At 38.8% G+C, this 15,236-nt stretch overlaps 1 protein-coding gene across 6 annotated transcripts in view; it reads left to right on the top strand.

Moving 5' to 3' along the window:
• Window positions 1-15,236, top strand: part of LOC135467130 (FMRFamide receptor-like) — a 119,723-nt gene that overhangs the window by 96,817 nt on the left and 7,670 nt on the right. For 4 of the 6 annotated variants that reach the window (XM_064744903.1, XM_064744895.1, XM_064744911.1 and 1 more), the window contains one exon: window positions 6,574-10,856. The exons of 1 other annotated variant lie outside the window; for it this stretch is intronic. In XM_064744903.1, coding sequence (XP_064600973.1) covers window positions 6,703-7,788 — 1,086 coding nt within the window. In that variant the 5' untranslated portion in view covers window positions 6,574-6,702 and the 3' untranslated portion in view covers window positions 7,789-10,856. Of the gene's footprint in view, window positions 1-3,189; window positions 3,327-6,573; window positions 10,857-15,236 lie in introns of those variants that run through there. One more of the 6 variants, XM_064744926.1, reaches the window with a different exon arrangement.

The following is a 15,236-nucleotide window of genomic DNA, read 5'->3' as shown; positions in this document are numbered from 1 at the left end:
ATACATGTGTATTCAAGAAATATCCTAGTTAGCTTTTCTCTGTAAATAATCAGCGTGAAATTTTCCAGGTGAAGCATTATAAAATATACGGTCTGGCCTATATTTTGATAAGCTTGATATCGACTGTAAGACATCTGTTGTGTTGAGGTTAACCTGAAATAGTGTTTGTCATAAGGCTCTGTCTATATAGACAGACCTGTAACACAAGTCTGAAGCTTTGAGCCCATCCTCGGTTAGAAAATAACTCGTTTTTATAAGCTTTTTCATTTCCCTCAGTTGCTGCGCCTTTTACCTGAGAAACTTCATCAGCTGTGGTCCCATGGGTAAGGGAGCTGTTCTGTGTAGTGATCAGCCTTGTGTTGTGTTCAAACTATACATCAGGTAGCAGTTTACAAAAACTCTATGTGTAAAGTCTTATATTATTGCAGCACGCCCTCTATGTTTATTGATTACTAGCAAGAAATGTCGTGTTTTGCCAAATGCTGCTGAAGTGTGACAAATATCATGTATGTGATACCGGCAAGTGGAAAACGAATTGTCATTAGTTTATCTCTATCTATACATGAAAGGCAATTCCACATGTAACTGAAGAAGCGACCAGTGATGAAAGTAGTATCTTAAATTGTTCATGGTTAATTGTTGTGTCAAGTTCTCTGTTTTTGAAGTGTAATACGACTCTGAAATGAAACTAACTATTGATGTCGCCCGACCCATTACAAATAGCCACGACTGCAAAAGAATAATTCATGACGTTAATGGTATAAATATAAATTGAAACCACGATGTCACATCAAAATAGGGCACGTCGCCATGGTAGCTTCAGGTGTGACGCACTTATTCCAGTGCTTAACACTTTTCATTCACGAGAGAGTGAGTGGAACAAAGTGCAGTGACGTCAGGAATGAAGCCACTGGAAATGAACGATCACCCTGTTGCGTAATGTTGAAATAGCGTGAAATCGGATTTGATTAGTTGGCGTCAACACCTGGCATACTCTCCTGCAACGCACGCGCCATTCTACGTTCCTTTACACCCCTGCCACAACTAGACAAACTCGATCATTGAAATCTGGGCAACTACGCGGGCCTATAATCATTTATTACTGGAATTGTTTTAGGAGCCTGTTGGAGTAACATTGTGCATATATTCTATAAAAAGAACGCAGAGGTATCAAATAATGGTTGAAACAAATTGTGAGGCAGAATTTTTGTTTATTTTGACACCTTGGCGTTTTGCATGTTTTCTGTACTAGTTTCAAAGTGCTGGTATAAGGGTCACTTTAATCAAAGCCCACATCCTGTGCTCAAATACTGAACATCTTCCGTCAGCAATGCCGTATATACTCCATTATTTTACAGCAAGGATACGTTTAGTTTTATTCTAACGTATCACAAACTCTCCTCATTTTAAGGGCGTTAAATGAGGTACGACAAAAGAGTTCATGATTTTAGTCAGGTACACTGGAAATAATTTCAGTCGTTATACGAGTTAATACTTCGTCTTGTATTTCATGGAATTTCCGAGCGTTTATGACAGTCTTTATCTGCCCCGACTGTATAAAACGCTGTGCCGATGGCAGATATGTTAGACTAAAGCATTTGCCATTATTCTGTTGATAGTGAACAACACAGAGCCCATGGGCATATTGCGGGGAATTTGGCGCAGTAAAAACATATCGGATCATCTCCATGCAACCACTGATGAAACATATTATTTCCTCTAAGGGATCGCGCATAAATATCTTAAATTTAAATGTAACGTTGCACGTATCCCTGATGAAGTTCCATGTAATGTGGAGAAGTACAACGGTATATATATATATATATATACATGTATGCATGCAATTCCCTTCACTACCAGGGATATCTGCATTGATCTGTATGACTTTATTACGTATGCATACCTTGAGCATAAAAACACGGGCGTCTTTCACAGTAATACCAGCAAACGTCTATATACCTCTGCTTTTTATGGTTGGTATATGCATGTATATTTATTTGTGTTTCCGTCGCCACTTTGATATGAAAATCCTGGTATTATGTAAAATGCTTTATTTACGAACATCGTCAATAGGAATATAGAGGAAGAATGTCACATTACGTGTAAACAGAATGGAGGCGGGGTTATAAATTAAATATAGGGAGAAAAATCAGTTTGGATGGGAAAGGTAAGATATTATAAGAAATAAACTAGACAGAGTAGTTGTATGAGTAAATGCAGGCGCCATCTGTAAGTATGAAGTAGAGGGACCCATATAGGAACATGAGATGAAGAGTATGATATTATCGTCAACATCAGTGGGATAATTAGTTTCTGGTCACACATAACTGTTGAAACACAGACATATGTCAATTTTTACCCCAGGGCATTTTTGATTTTTTTCAATCCGTATCTATATTCTATAACCATTCGTTGTGTATACTTACTGTGGTCAAATGATTGCTAGGCAACGAACGGTGTTTATGTCCACAAGAGAGTAAATGCAGAAGAGCATGCTTGCACTGAAAATAATTAATATTACAACATTTCAATTAAAATCAAACCCCTGAAGGAAAAACACATGGAGTAAAATTGAATTAGATTGCTTCCGATCACATTAAACAAATAGAGCTAAATCGCTGAACGAAGGTGTGAATAGGAACTCATTAAGTGAGTTGACAGAATGGTGAAACACAGTGTACAACATTACATTATTAATGGCACTTGCTAGTATACTGTGAACATTTTAAAACACCCAACTTAGGTCCTGTACTGTAATTTGCTTGGGCTAAACTCTTTATATTCTCGTAGCTTATAACTACATATAATGATACACAAATGTATGTACAAAAACATACACGTGTTCTCCTGTATATGATGACCTTCGTAGCGTAGCGTTTATAATAGATTCCTTCACACGTAGTCACATTTTACGCTCCATGATCGTGTACCGTATACTTAACGGGCCTTCCTCCCACGTTGTGGAAACGCATCACCTTTGTTGTGCTTTTATAATAGCTACGTAGGATTTAATCAGAAAAATAATTAAAACCGTTTGAAGAAATTAATTAAATCGTCTAAGGTACACATCGATATACGGGCCAGCACAAATCGTTAATTAGGTCACAATGTAGGACACTGGTTGATATCTATCATTCATCATTATGTTGACAAAGTAAACAGTGGGATGAGATGTCACAGTTGCCGTCTGGCAGTCCCCTGTTCATCGGGTTTTCACTCGCTGAATTTATTTAACCTCGACTCTTTCACCCTTCTGCTCAGTACAAAGATGAGATGTACTTTACAAGTTCGTGTATTTGGGATGAGACCTTTGCGGGGCTAAGTGTGTGAGTTGTGTTCATTGACCTTCTTAGTGTGGAATGCAGCTCGTATGCTTGTGTGGTCGAGAAAAGTGCTAATCACGCCCTGTGATACGTAACTGAGTACTCGTTCTGATTGCAAGTGATTTTACCCTTTATTTGCACTTAAAGGACAGCGGCCAGGTTTATGGTTGAAGGAAACAATTTAGGCACGGTCTGGAGAAAACCACCACCCATCGACAGATACCTGATAAACCGCCTCGCTTAAATCGGGCAGCCAGATCAGCTAGAGATGGATTCGAGATCGCGAACTCTTGGGCCAAGGTCCGATGGACTAAGTTCAGAACAATGCTTTAAAAGACTGAATCAGCAAGCGCCTTGGTAGCTTCTAACTGGGCACCATCAATTCGTGTAATAGTATTAAGCGAAGTATCCAAATCACAGTTCAGACAATCAAGCGGTAAAACGATAGCCAAAGTCAAATTCCTCATTACTAAACTTAGCGTTGAACTAAAGCAAGCCTTGAATCAAACATGGTACCGTTTGAACAGCCGTTATTAGTGCTGTCTCTGATGATGATGGCGACTGGAGGCTTGATTTAAGGTCCTGTAGAAACTCATCTCCTATATTAGGGAGTATACAATGAGCTTAACGCTTAAATGAACCTGATATTTGGGTCAGCCTAAATTCATGACGCTTTTATTTTTTGTGAGCCTGAAATATCCACATACTGTAATTTAGCCCAGTATAGCGAGAGCAAGAAATCGGCTCGTTTGACTTGCTTGGAACCCAGTTTTAATCCCAAACATAGTCATGCAAAATAAATTTGGCTTTATGGAGGGATAGGACAAGGGCTCCCTTTTTAAACGTTTATACTCGCGCAGTGTGGTCCAAGGAATATTAATACTGAATCAATCGGATAGGCATAGCCATTAGGCGAGTGCAAATGTGCAACACGTAAGTGTATCCTACTGAAGTTAGAGTTGCTTCAAAATCTCAGGATAAGTGAAGTTCTGAACAGAGCTTTTACATAGGCTTGATGAGTTTCCCAGTAGAAATGAGTTTCTTGATGATGTGTGATGGGTGTTATTAAGAGTGCTTCACACATACAAGGATATTCAGAATTATAGAAACGGAAGAAATCGAACAAAATCCAACTAAATCGACAGCATGTCACCAAATAACTGATCAATTCAGCCTGATCTAGATTCCAACTCAGAAACCAGGTCAAGGTTGAATAGTGGTCTTCGGATTCGGGTTCGTATAATCATATGATAAACTGGCTCGTATTGAACCTGATGGGAATGAATGACCTCAGAGTAGAAAAAAGGCAAGTGGTGATTATAAGCTGAAATTTGTTACCTGGGGTGATCATTCATAGTTATCAAGGAGTTGAATTTCTAACGTAATGCATCATGACTTGGTATCATGACAGCTAACCCATTTATCATGAAGACATTCTGAGGTAATCGTGAGAGTTGACACTTTTTATCATTGTTGCTGCCCAGTTCCCTCCAGAAGCTGTGACTTTTATCTGTGGTAGTTGCTGAACTATGCCAGTTGGGGTGCTATCGTTGAAATGACAAAGTAGCTCAATAACCGCGTAAAATACTGCTGCACTTTTGCACATCTGCAAGTCCGGAGATTGCTTCGACTTCATGTACAATTTGTTTTTGCGATAAATCAATATTGTAGCAGCAATTGAAGTCATCGCTAGAGCATACATTAGATGTAATTTAATTTCCTACACTCAGAATGTATCTCGCTTTGACCATCTCGTTTGTTACAGTCCAATGATTATTACGTTTTAAATGTTGCAGCGCGGTTAACTTGTTTGTCTCTGGCACAGATAAGGTGATGATTCAATCCCAACCCCAGACAGGTCAGTTGTATGTGAGTCCTTAAACATACAAACAGGTGGACAAATATCTCGGGTGGTAGCTGTCAAAGGTGGTAGTTTTACCCAACCTTGTACAGAATGTTTCAAAAGAATATGATACAAATATGATATTGCCAACAATTCAGTCGACTTTGCACATATTGAAACGTACAATATTTTGTATTCCTACATTGCAGTTCGGTTGAGATAGTAAACTTTACTGAAAGGTGCAGAATTATTTTATTTCTGAAATGCTGGTTAGCGTGTGATGTATTACCTCGACACCTCACTGTGATGTTCTGGTATATTTAAGTCTACAGTCAGTGATGTGGATTATCTCTTATTTTCTCCGTGGAAAGTAGTCATAATACCTTAGCTAGAAACACCCCGGAGTAGCTTATACTCATCTAAGAAACATAACTGCTCTGGCGTGTGGAATATTCCACACTATGTGCGAACCACTCTCTACTTGGTCATCAAAAAAAAAACAATATCACAAAAGTATCATTAGTGTAGAAATAAACTAGAGATAAAAACATGATGTCCTAGACCTTAATTTGTGATAAGTAAAGACTGGATTTGGTGGTTACGAGCTGGAGGCTGCTGATCCCAAAACTATTGTCTGTAATATATCTGGGTAAATATATTTGAAACTGATCGGAAATTTCCTTGCTTAAGCCCATACACACGCCTAATAATACTTAAAGAGAAGCATTTTCGACAACATTCGGTTATATTTGCATTAAAGATATTCGTGCAGCGTTCATTTTTAAAGTGCAGTGCTGTTTTAGTTTTACCGCGATGTAAGTAACCAAGACACACAGTTTAGAGTTTTTCACGGCGACTAATCAGCGCTAATTGTCGGTTGATCATATTTTAACATCCTACATGCATTTTTTAACCTGGGGCTCCTACACTCAAAAAATTAATCTGTTATTTTTAGCAAAAAGTCGTCTGAGTGATACTAGAATGTGTTCTAACATAATACTGTGTTATGTTCAGAATAATGTCCTGTCAGTTTAATAGAGTCTTTGTGTTGAATTAATAGAATATGTATGTTATATGTAGCAATATAATCTCGTGCAAAAGCAACTGTTTCTTAAGACTGAAACCAGATATTGCAGGGTATGAGTGAGATCATTTTTGCAGAAAAGGACCAAGGTTTTCTGGCGAGAGGTCATATTTTCATTCCAGCGATATCTCGACGAGACAAAGTTGTCTTACTATGACTTGTCTACATGCACCGTTCTCATCCAGCGCAAACCTTTATTGTTGCATTTCCCTATAATTTTGTACTAATATCTGACTAGGTATAATGCAGTTATAAAGATTATTTTTGTTGTTGTTATTATTATCTAATATTCACAAGTGCGTATCTTATTTTTCTTTCTTCAGATACGGGCATAGATACCTGAGGTTTAAACTCGACGGCGTCATGGCATTACTGAAACCTTCATGACTTCAGCTGATTTGTTTCCAACAACTCCTTTGTTGTGATATAGGTCAAGGTCACTTGTGGAGAAGATGGTAGTGGTCAAGGACGAGGTTAACTTCAGGGTGAACCTGTCGTACGGCGATTCCTTCATCAATGATGACGCGACGACCAGCGAGGAAGTCCGGGAAGGCATGTACCTACAATTCATCTTCTGGGGAATCCTGGTCCCTTTTATCGCGAGCTTCGGCTTTGTCGGCAACACTCTCACGATGTTTGTTCTGTTTCGACGAGAAATGCGCTCCACAACTATATACTACCTGCGTGCCCTGGTGATCACGGATTCTAGTATCCTGCTAGTGGCTGTAGCCGTTCTTACTCCGTTCAGCATAGCGGAAATTTCGGCCGACTTCAAGTATTACAAAGATGTCGTCTACCCGCTGATCTTTACCTACCTGAACTATGCGACGATGGCCGTACAGACCTGTAATGTCTGGATCACGGTGTCGGTATCGGTGGAGCGTTACATCGCTATCTGCCATCCATTCATAGCCCCTAGGATTACCACGAATAGGACCACTCTTATCGTCATCGGCTTGGTCACGGCTTTCTCCATCTTTTATAACTTGCCCAGAATTTTTGCGACTGCGTCCAGGAAGTGCGCCGAAGGCGACTGTTACGAACTGTACACGACAGATTTCGGGAAAACCGACGGTTACAAAGTTGCGTTCCAAGTGTGGATGTACGTGATTGTTATGTTTGTTATTCCTTTGACTGCTTTGTTTGTGCTTAACATTCTCATCATCATGGAGCTAATGCGCATGGCACGACGTCGTCGCGGGACAAACATCCAGAACGATGACGAGGCAAATTTGAGTCTCGTTTTGGTCCTAATCGTTGTGGTTTTCATTATCTGCCAAACACCTGGATTAATTGCGCAGTTCGAAATTTTCTCCTTTCCCGTTTTCCTCAAACTCTTGGCTGTGAGCAACACGCTTTTTGTTCTCAACTCTTCAGTGAACTTTCTCATCTACACGTTCGTTGGACGACGCTTTCGGAAAGTCTTAATTAAGCGAGTATTCTTCAGATGTGTGAAAACGGAAAGCCTGAGTTTTAATAACTTTACCTCTAATCACACACATGCATATGAACTGACACGTGTCAACGATAATGTATGACGCCAGCGAGATTCTCGTTCACGCGGGAATCAAAACGGAAATTCTGATCAGCTGTTGACTAGAACGACACCTGTGAAGCTGAAATGACAGGTTGACTGAGGACTCCGTGCGCAGTTACTCTGTGATTACGTCAGATGGATTACTCCATAACATTTTTGCGAGTGAACATTTGACTTTGGATGGATGTTACTCTTAGTAATTGTTTGACGTTTGACCCAAGCGGACCAAAGTTTGAAGGATTATTCTTGGAGAAATTTCATATATGTTATAGAAACAGTGTAAAGTGCGTATATTTTAGGATGTACTGCTTGACATTGTGTAAGTTGGTAACTTTTCTTACGAGTAGAAACCATAAACGTGTACTATTAAACTCCTGGATTTAGTTATGGTATAAATATCCTCCGACAAAAACTGAATCGGCAACTGCAAGTGACTGGGAATAACCCAGTCCGCTGGTGATAGACTCACCCATATTATTTGTTCTCATTAAGTGTTAAAAGACATTTTTCCATTTTAATGATTACAAAGCAGAGCTGGGATATACCCAACAGTTCTACTATTTACGGCTTCTTTTGTATTCCGAATGCAGAATATGTTCTTGCATAATTTGTGTAACTAAAATCTTTGAATTACCCACTATTCTGATCTCATCATTTACCACAGAAATCTCTTTTCTGGAACCCGTTTCACCCAAGTATAACTGACTATATACTGCATTCTTCTCATTTCATATGTGGGAATGGTTGATGTGAGAAGGATGAGAATGGTACTTAGATATTGCTGTTCTGTATGTAATTACATGTACTTACAGTTATAGTGGAATAACTCAGTTTTTGTGCCAATATACAGAAAACTTCGACTACCCCTTGTAATAGAAAGCACAAGCTGTGGTCCTCAAGAAAGAGAGAATATCAGCTGTGGTTGTAACCGCAAAAGGAATTGATGGTTCGTTGGTGCAGCGTGGCTTAGTTACATTCTTTAAATTTCCTGTTAACTTAGCTGCCTTTCCGTTTTGGACCAGCGAGGTGAGGAGAATAACTGGTCATTGTTTAAGTTCAAGTTGAAGTATTTGTTAAGAGGGGATCACAAGCAAAAAGTTTTGTTTCCTCTATTTGATTGTTTAACAGATGTGTATTAGGCCTAAGAGGATTAGTGCTATTTAAAGAGATGTTGACTTAACGTAAGTAAAGAGTCGAAAATCCAAATTCTACAAACATATATGGCAATGCCTGGTTGCCTCAGTAACAGATTTAGTGAAGTAGAATACTTAAAGAACCTTTGGTTCATTGCAGCGTGTCCACGTTTGCATAGCGGCGTTTTGTGACAATGCCAAGCAAGCCATTGGGGCCCAAGACGAAAGTATTGAGCATGTCTCTTTTGTAGCGAATGGCCAAAGATTGTTTAACATATTTCTCTCTGTATTGTTTGAAGAAATTGTGTAGTGTTGTGGTCAGTCGAACTTTTGTTCTCTTTTCACCATGTACTTCTTACCAGCCATGTGTGTTTTACAAAATGATTTGCTGCAAAAGCTTTCGATGTACAAATGGGTTCACACACTCATGTATTTCGTGCCGAATTTACATACAACCCACAAGAAAATTTGAATTGCTCCTAAATTTTCCATTATGTTGCTTCAAGCATTGAGTGAAAACAAATGGTTGCTTATATTTCCATGCAAGTGGAATGAATTTGGGGATTCGGGTTAGTCTACATGAGATATTTTGTTGTTGAGTGAAAAGATTTTTGATTATAGATGTTCCAAAACACCCGAAAGAAACTGTTAAAGGCATAAAATTTTGATATATTAATATAAAAGTAATGTTACGTTTATTTGTGTTGTATGGACCCCACCACATGTCGTAACGACTTAAATTTGGACGACATTTTAAAACTAGCTCTCTTGTTGCTCATTCCCAGTTAATGTTCATGCATAGAGTGCATCACTTTGTGATTTGTCGTATAAACGCTTCGAATTCAATTGAATGAATTCAGTGGAATGAAAGGGACCAAGTCTTACTTTGTCCGCCACATGCACATGATGCGATTTGTGAAATGCTACAAATCGTGTGAAATAGAGTTGGTTTCATTTCCTTACGACAAATCGCCCATGGTTGATGCGTCTTAACTGTTTTGTCGTCTACCGGTACGACTGATTTGAGACCGATTGCTTGTATACAACGACTATTTTCCACGAGATTCGGATGTCAGTCATACACAGATATCTATTACACCCTCGTGGCCCATCAACTAATACACCGATATAACGGCTGTGTGAAATACTCATAAGCTACTAAGTTTACTATTCTTTTCAGTATGTTAAACATAAGGTGGTATTTATAGTCCGTATTGTGCATGTGTTTAATTCGCCATTCAAGATTGTTCAAATGTTATTCAAATTGTCATGCCTTGCTCAGCTAATTTCCCAAATTAAATAGAATGCTCTGTATGTCTTAAATAAGGTTCTTGGATTCTTAAATGTTTATTAATTGAAGCACAAAAATTGACTCAGGACTTGCCTTGGTGTTAAGCTCGTGACATTGAGATGATCTCATTAGAGGTATATTCTAAAAGCCACCCTTTGTACGATTCGTCTCGTTGTATATTTTCAGAATGTGTGGCCAGGTAAATGTCTCTATAACGCTCGTACTACCAATATACACAAACTAAACAACCCATTGTATGCTGGGGGAACATGGATTTCCACTGTCTTCTTTATAGTTGCGACTAGAACTCGATAATCGCGATTAAAACGATTGGATAACAAATCGTAAGACATAGAAGTAGAGGAACCAATGAAATAACCTTGTGGTATAACAACCCATTTGAGAAGACCCTTTTAGCTCATGACACCCAACCCTTAGATTTCGTGTCTCTTACAAAAAGTACAGTATACCATATAGTATCGTATATGTGGATAGGCCTATATTTAAATACCTTGACTTATCCACTCAAAATACATGCTATGAACTAAATGTACATTCGTTTCTGTGATAACTCAACGGTAAGCGCTATTATTCTGTGGGAATTGTGTTATTTTGTCCAATGTTGTCAGTAGTGTATAAATAAAACAGGGTGGGAAGGAGAGGATGGTTATGTTAAAAAGTAGGCAAAGCACTTGAATGTTGATTTTTATCAGGTATAGTAATGAATTTACTGTACATACTTTTTTCTATTAATATTTTCGCAGACGTTCACAATTCGAGTAAAATCAACATATTTCGTAGATAATTCAACAATACGTTGATTTCTTGACGTGTATATTGGCCTTGAGATTAATCGAAAGCCCGATATTCGTCAGTGTTTTCCCAGCGATGTGTAAATAGATCTCATCATTGGGTTCTCTGACTGTCCAGTGGCAATGTATGAAAAGGTATTAATGTAATCGGCATAATTAGTTGACTGCAATTAGTTCACTATTTTAGTACGAACTCTTAAACCGTATTTTCTTGTTCATTGAAGTTCATCTCAAATTTGCCAAAATCATAGAGGTTACATATTAAACGGTATGGATGTATATGTAAATCCAGTTTTATTTTCAAGAAGACCTCTCTTTTCCTTCACTATATATTGTGCTGAAAAAGCTCCAACGATCTTGTTTTGCCTATGTTATATTGTTATCAGCTAATCTGTTATTATAAAGAGTGTATGTACGTTTGATAAGCCTGTGTGTATATATAAAGTGGGCTTTATGTATAGCCAGCGACATTGTGCTACAGTCGTCTATAGGTTCATAATGCTCTGTTGTTATTTGTGTTGAATTATTAGTAAATAAATGACAACGTAATGTGCTACACAGAAAATTCTCTGTCAATCAAGAGGAATAAACGATTAATTAACTTATCGGAAGAGATTTGTTTTGTGTGTATCATTTCCGGATATATAACTCCTTTCAGCCATATGAATGGTTGAAAAAGCAGAGAGGAAAAAGAATGCATGCTGTCTTATTCCAAAGTAAATATAAAATAGTTTATAGTAAATAAAAAGCACAATGCTTGTCTATGGTAATCTAGTGAAGGGACGACTAAAATATATTCAGTCGCCATATGCTCCTATGTCCTGTATGGTAATCCGATCCCAAAGTTTTCAGCGGAATTCTTCACCTGTACGACGTCGAATAGGGTTTTTTAGGGAAGAAGTACAGGGCGAGGTAACGACGTAGCGAAGCCAGGTAACGAAGTGGCGAGGTAGCGATGCGAGGTAGTGAGGTAACGGAGTAGCGAGATTATGTTAATCCCGCTACCTCGCGCTATATACACACAGGCTGACCTAATCTTCAAAACGCCATATTTCAGTAGTCGTTGGTGGCAGGAATCTGAAATTTGATTTATTCTTTATTTAAATAAAGCACCTGGTATGGTAAGGCGGGGAATCGGCCCAAGTGCAAGAAACTGTGTACCTCAAGAATCAAAACTGACTATAGCTGTGAGTAATAACTGCAGGCACACTCGTAAGGCCACTACTTTTTCAATTCTGTTTTACTCTTCTGTTCCTGTTATATGGTAAACATGAGACTTGTAATACTCCAAGCATGCACTGAAGAGATGTGTACGTCATAAAATCGAAAACTGAAACACTGAAATATCTTTTTTTATAGTTGTGGAGGCCCCTCGCGGGAAAATGCCACTGCTGTTTTGGAGTGGTGACAGTTGAAACTTTTTCCGTTTGTATTTTAATTTCTGACGTTTTATAACAGACTGCGCTAAATTCACTCAATTCACTAAAGTGACACATTTCGATTTATACTACCTGCTTCTAGAATCCAAGGTAACATATAGGAACATTGCATTTACTCGAATATCACAAAGTTTATGAAGGGTAACTTGGCTTATTTGTATTCCACAATATTCACTGACCAAAGTTGAATCTTTCATTTGCAATGACCGAATGTCACATGTCTGAATAATGCCAATGTAACGTGAGATTGTCAATGTATATCATGGTCTTACAAGGCCTGCAATTTGTGCAAGACAGATGACGCTTTGTTCCTGTTGTGCTCAGTCATCTGAAATCACAATAAAAACAATCCCAATACACTCAAGATAAATATGAATTTAATATGTATTTTATTGGCTTGTGTTATTCATGTGTGTTATATTTGACAACTTGAAATTGAAAACAATACCGTACATGGCGACTCATCAGGAAGGGAATGTTATTTGTTATCTTTTTTTTTCACGATTTGCAATCAGTTTAAATCGCAGCCAGATGTCCACGGTCTTAGTCTTATTGGATTTTGAACTGGCGTGTGATCTGCAAGACCACTCCTGAATGCAAACCTGATACTCACCGATGCAGAAGAAGGCAGCCACACAAATACTCTACCGAGTTTGAATGTTGCATCAGATTTCAATACTACACATGCAACAATGTGGAAAGAAGTGCAACGCACTCCCTCTTCTGTGTAGAATTTCATCGTCACCCTCCAAAGCATGAGGTGAGACTTTAAGGCATTTGAGAAGTTGTCAAGCTTTTCAAGCAACTGAATTCTGAAAGTTATCTGAAACGAACCACTTCCCGTTTGCTTAGCTCACTGTAAAATGTATTATACAGTTCAACAAAAGATATCAACTTGGAAAGGTATAGACTGAATACAATCAAGTCAGCCGATACTTCTGGCCTACATGGTACCTGGAGCAAGACCAAGACTTATACCTAGCTTGCTTGATGTATGTTTTAAAGTATGAGGTGAGACTTTAAGGCACGTTACCTGTGTTTGTGTGTTCATCAATATTTCTGCTCATGAGGAAAAATCACATATTGAATGCTTTCATATTAAGTAAACGACTTTCAATGACAAAGACTGACAGTTCGCAGCAGTTATCGATTTAACACAGGCGCATTTCAAAGCGTTTAAAAAAAGGACACCATCCAGAACAAGAACAACCATAACAACAACAACGCCGTCCTCCCATATAGCTCGTCCCAGATAAAATAAATTCCATTTCCTTGCCCCCATATCACACGCAACAAAGCATTAACACTCACGTCATATTTTTCTCCCATTCAAAGGGAGATAAAGATGGCTGGATATCTTGTTTGGAAGAAACAATAATATACACAGCTTTTGTAATTAAGTGACAGTTTGCCGGAAAACTTTTTAACATCAAAATTGTCCATACCGCTGGTCTATGTAAGGACAACTCCCTCCAGCCACTCATTAGCCTTCCTACCTTTAAACGGGATTTGAATAAACCTCGTTTCAGATAAATCAGATAAATAAATTTGTCTATCCTGGCTGTGCCCGGTTTCCACCCACCATAATGCTGACCGCTGTCGTATAAGTGAAATATTTTTGAGTACGGCGTAAAACACCAATCAAATAAATAAATAAATCCTGGAACAAGTTGGTCCAAATGGTGCTCTCTTATATTCTTTACTGTTATACGTCACTGTTTCTGTATAGTTAATACGTCACTGTTTCTGTGTAGTTAATACGTCACTGTTTCTGTACAGTTGTGCTCGTAAAGCAAAGAGGTAGTGAAACAACAGAGGACAATGTATCTTACACAGCTTGGAACCAGCTTGCATGGAGAATGTACGATCATCATTGGATACGTTGAAGAGAGATATATGGATCTATAACCGGGCTATGTATTTTGTACTATTATGATATCCTGTAATGTTTACCGCTATAACGGTGATTAAGTCTCTGTTGGGGTTCCACTAGTAATGGACGATGTGTAATTAGCCTGTAACAAGAGGTCAGCAACCTCCCAATGCTTCTCCATCAGTAACTATGGCCATTATGAAATCCGTTGGGAAAGTCAGCCTCTATGTAAACCAGAAACAGGAACAAGATGGTGCAAGATCATTGCTCAAATGAGCGGAAAGTCATGGAGGGGGAAGTGGGAAGGTGTGTGTGTGGGTGGGTGTGTGTGTGTGTGTGTGTGTTGGGGGGTGGGGGGCTGGGTAGAGAATCTGACAAAAAAGCTATCCCAATCAGTGTGTAGCTAAAATCAGTCCGTGAATAATACCATGTTGCTTGTAGAACTGAGCCCCTGAAATTCGTAAGCTACAGCGCCTGTTGAAAAGAGAGCAGCCTTGGTTTCCCCGCAGTGGTTTGATATCGACACCTTCGTGGTGACGACGTACTTGCCCTCCTGGGCTGACTATTACTTAGATGCAATTGCTGGACCGTTATGATGACCATTAATACCCTTGACCTATTCCGACATTGCTCAATGCGCTATAAAATTAGGACACCCGGTATTCCTCCAGAATATCGAGATGAGGTTAATTCGAAATTATCAAGTACAGACAGACGTCCTTATTATTGCATGCTTGGACAGTTGAATGAAGACTGTTGGGTACCTCAGCATTGACACTAACAGTGCCCACGGATCCGGTATAGGGCACAAGGTAAACAGGGTTAAATGGTATCATTTGATCACGATCTGTTTGTCGTCAAGGAAATGCCAAGGCTGAAACATAGATGTGAAACAGATTTA

The sequence above is a fragment of the Liolophura sinensis genome, chromosome 1, assembly GCF_032854445.1.
Source record: "Liolophura sinensis isolate JHLJ2023 chromosome 1, CUHK_Ljap_v2, whole genome shotgun sequence".
In the NCBI taxonomy this organism is placed as follows: Eukaryota; Metazoa; Mollusca; class Polyplacophora; order Chitonida; family Chitonidae; genus Liolophura; species Liolophura sinensis.
Note: the sequence above shows the minus strand (reverse complement) of the source record. Positions and strands in the feature narration are given on the sequence as shown.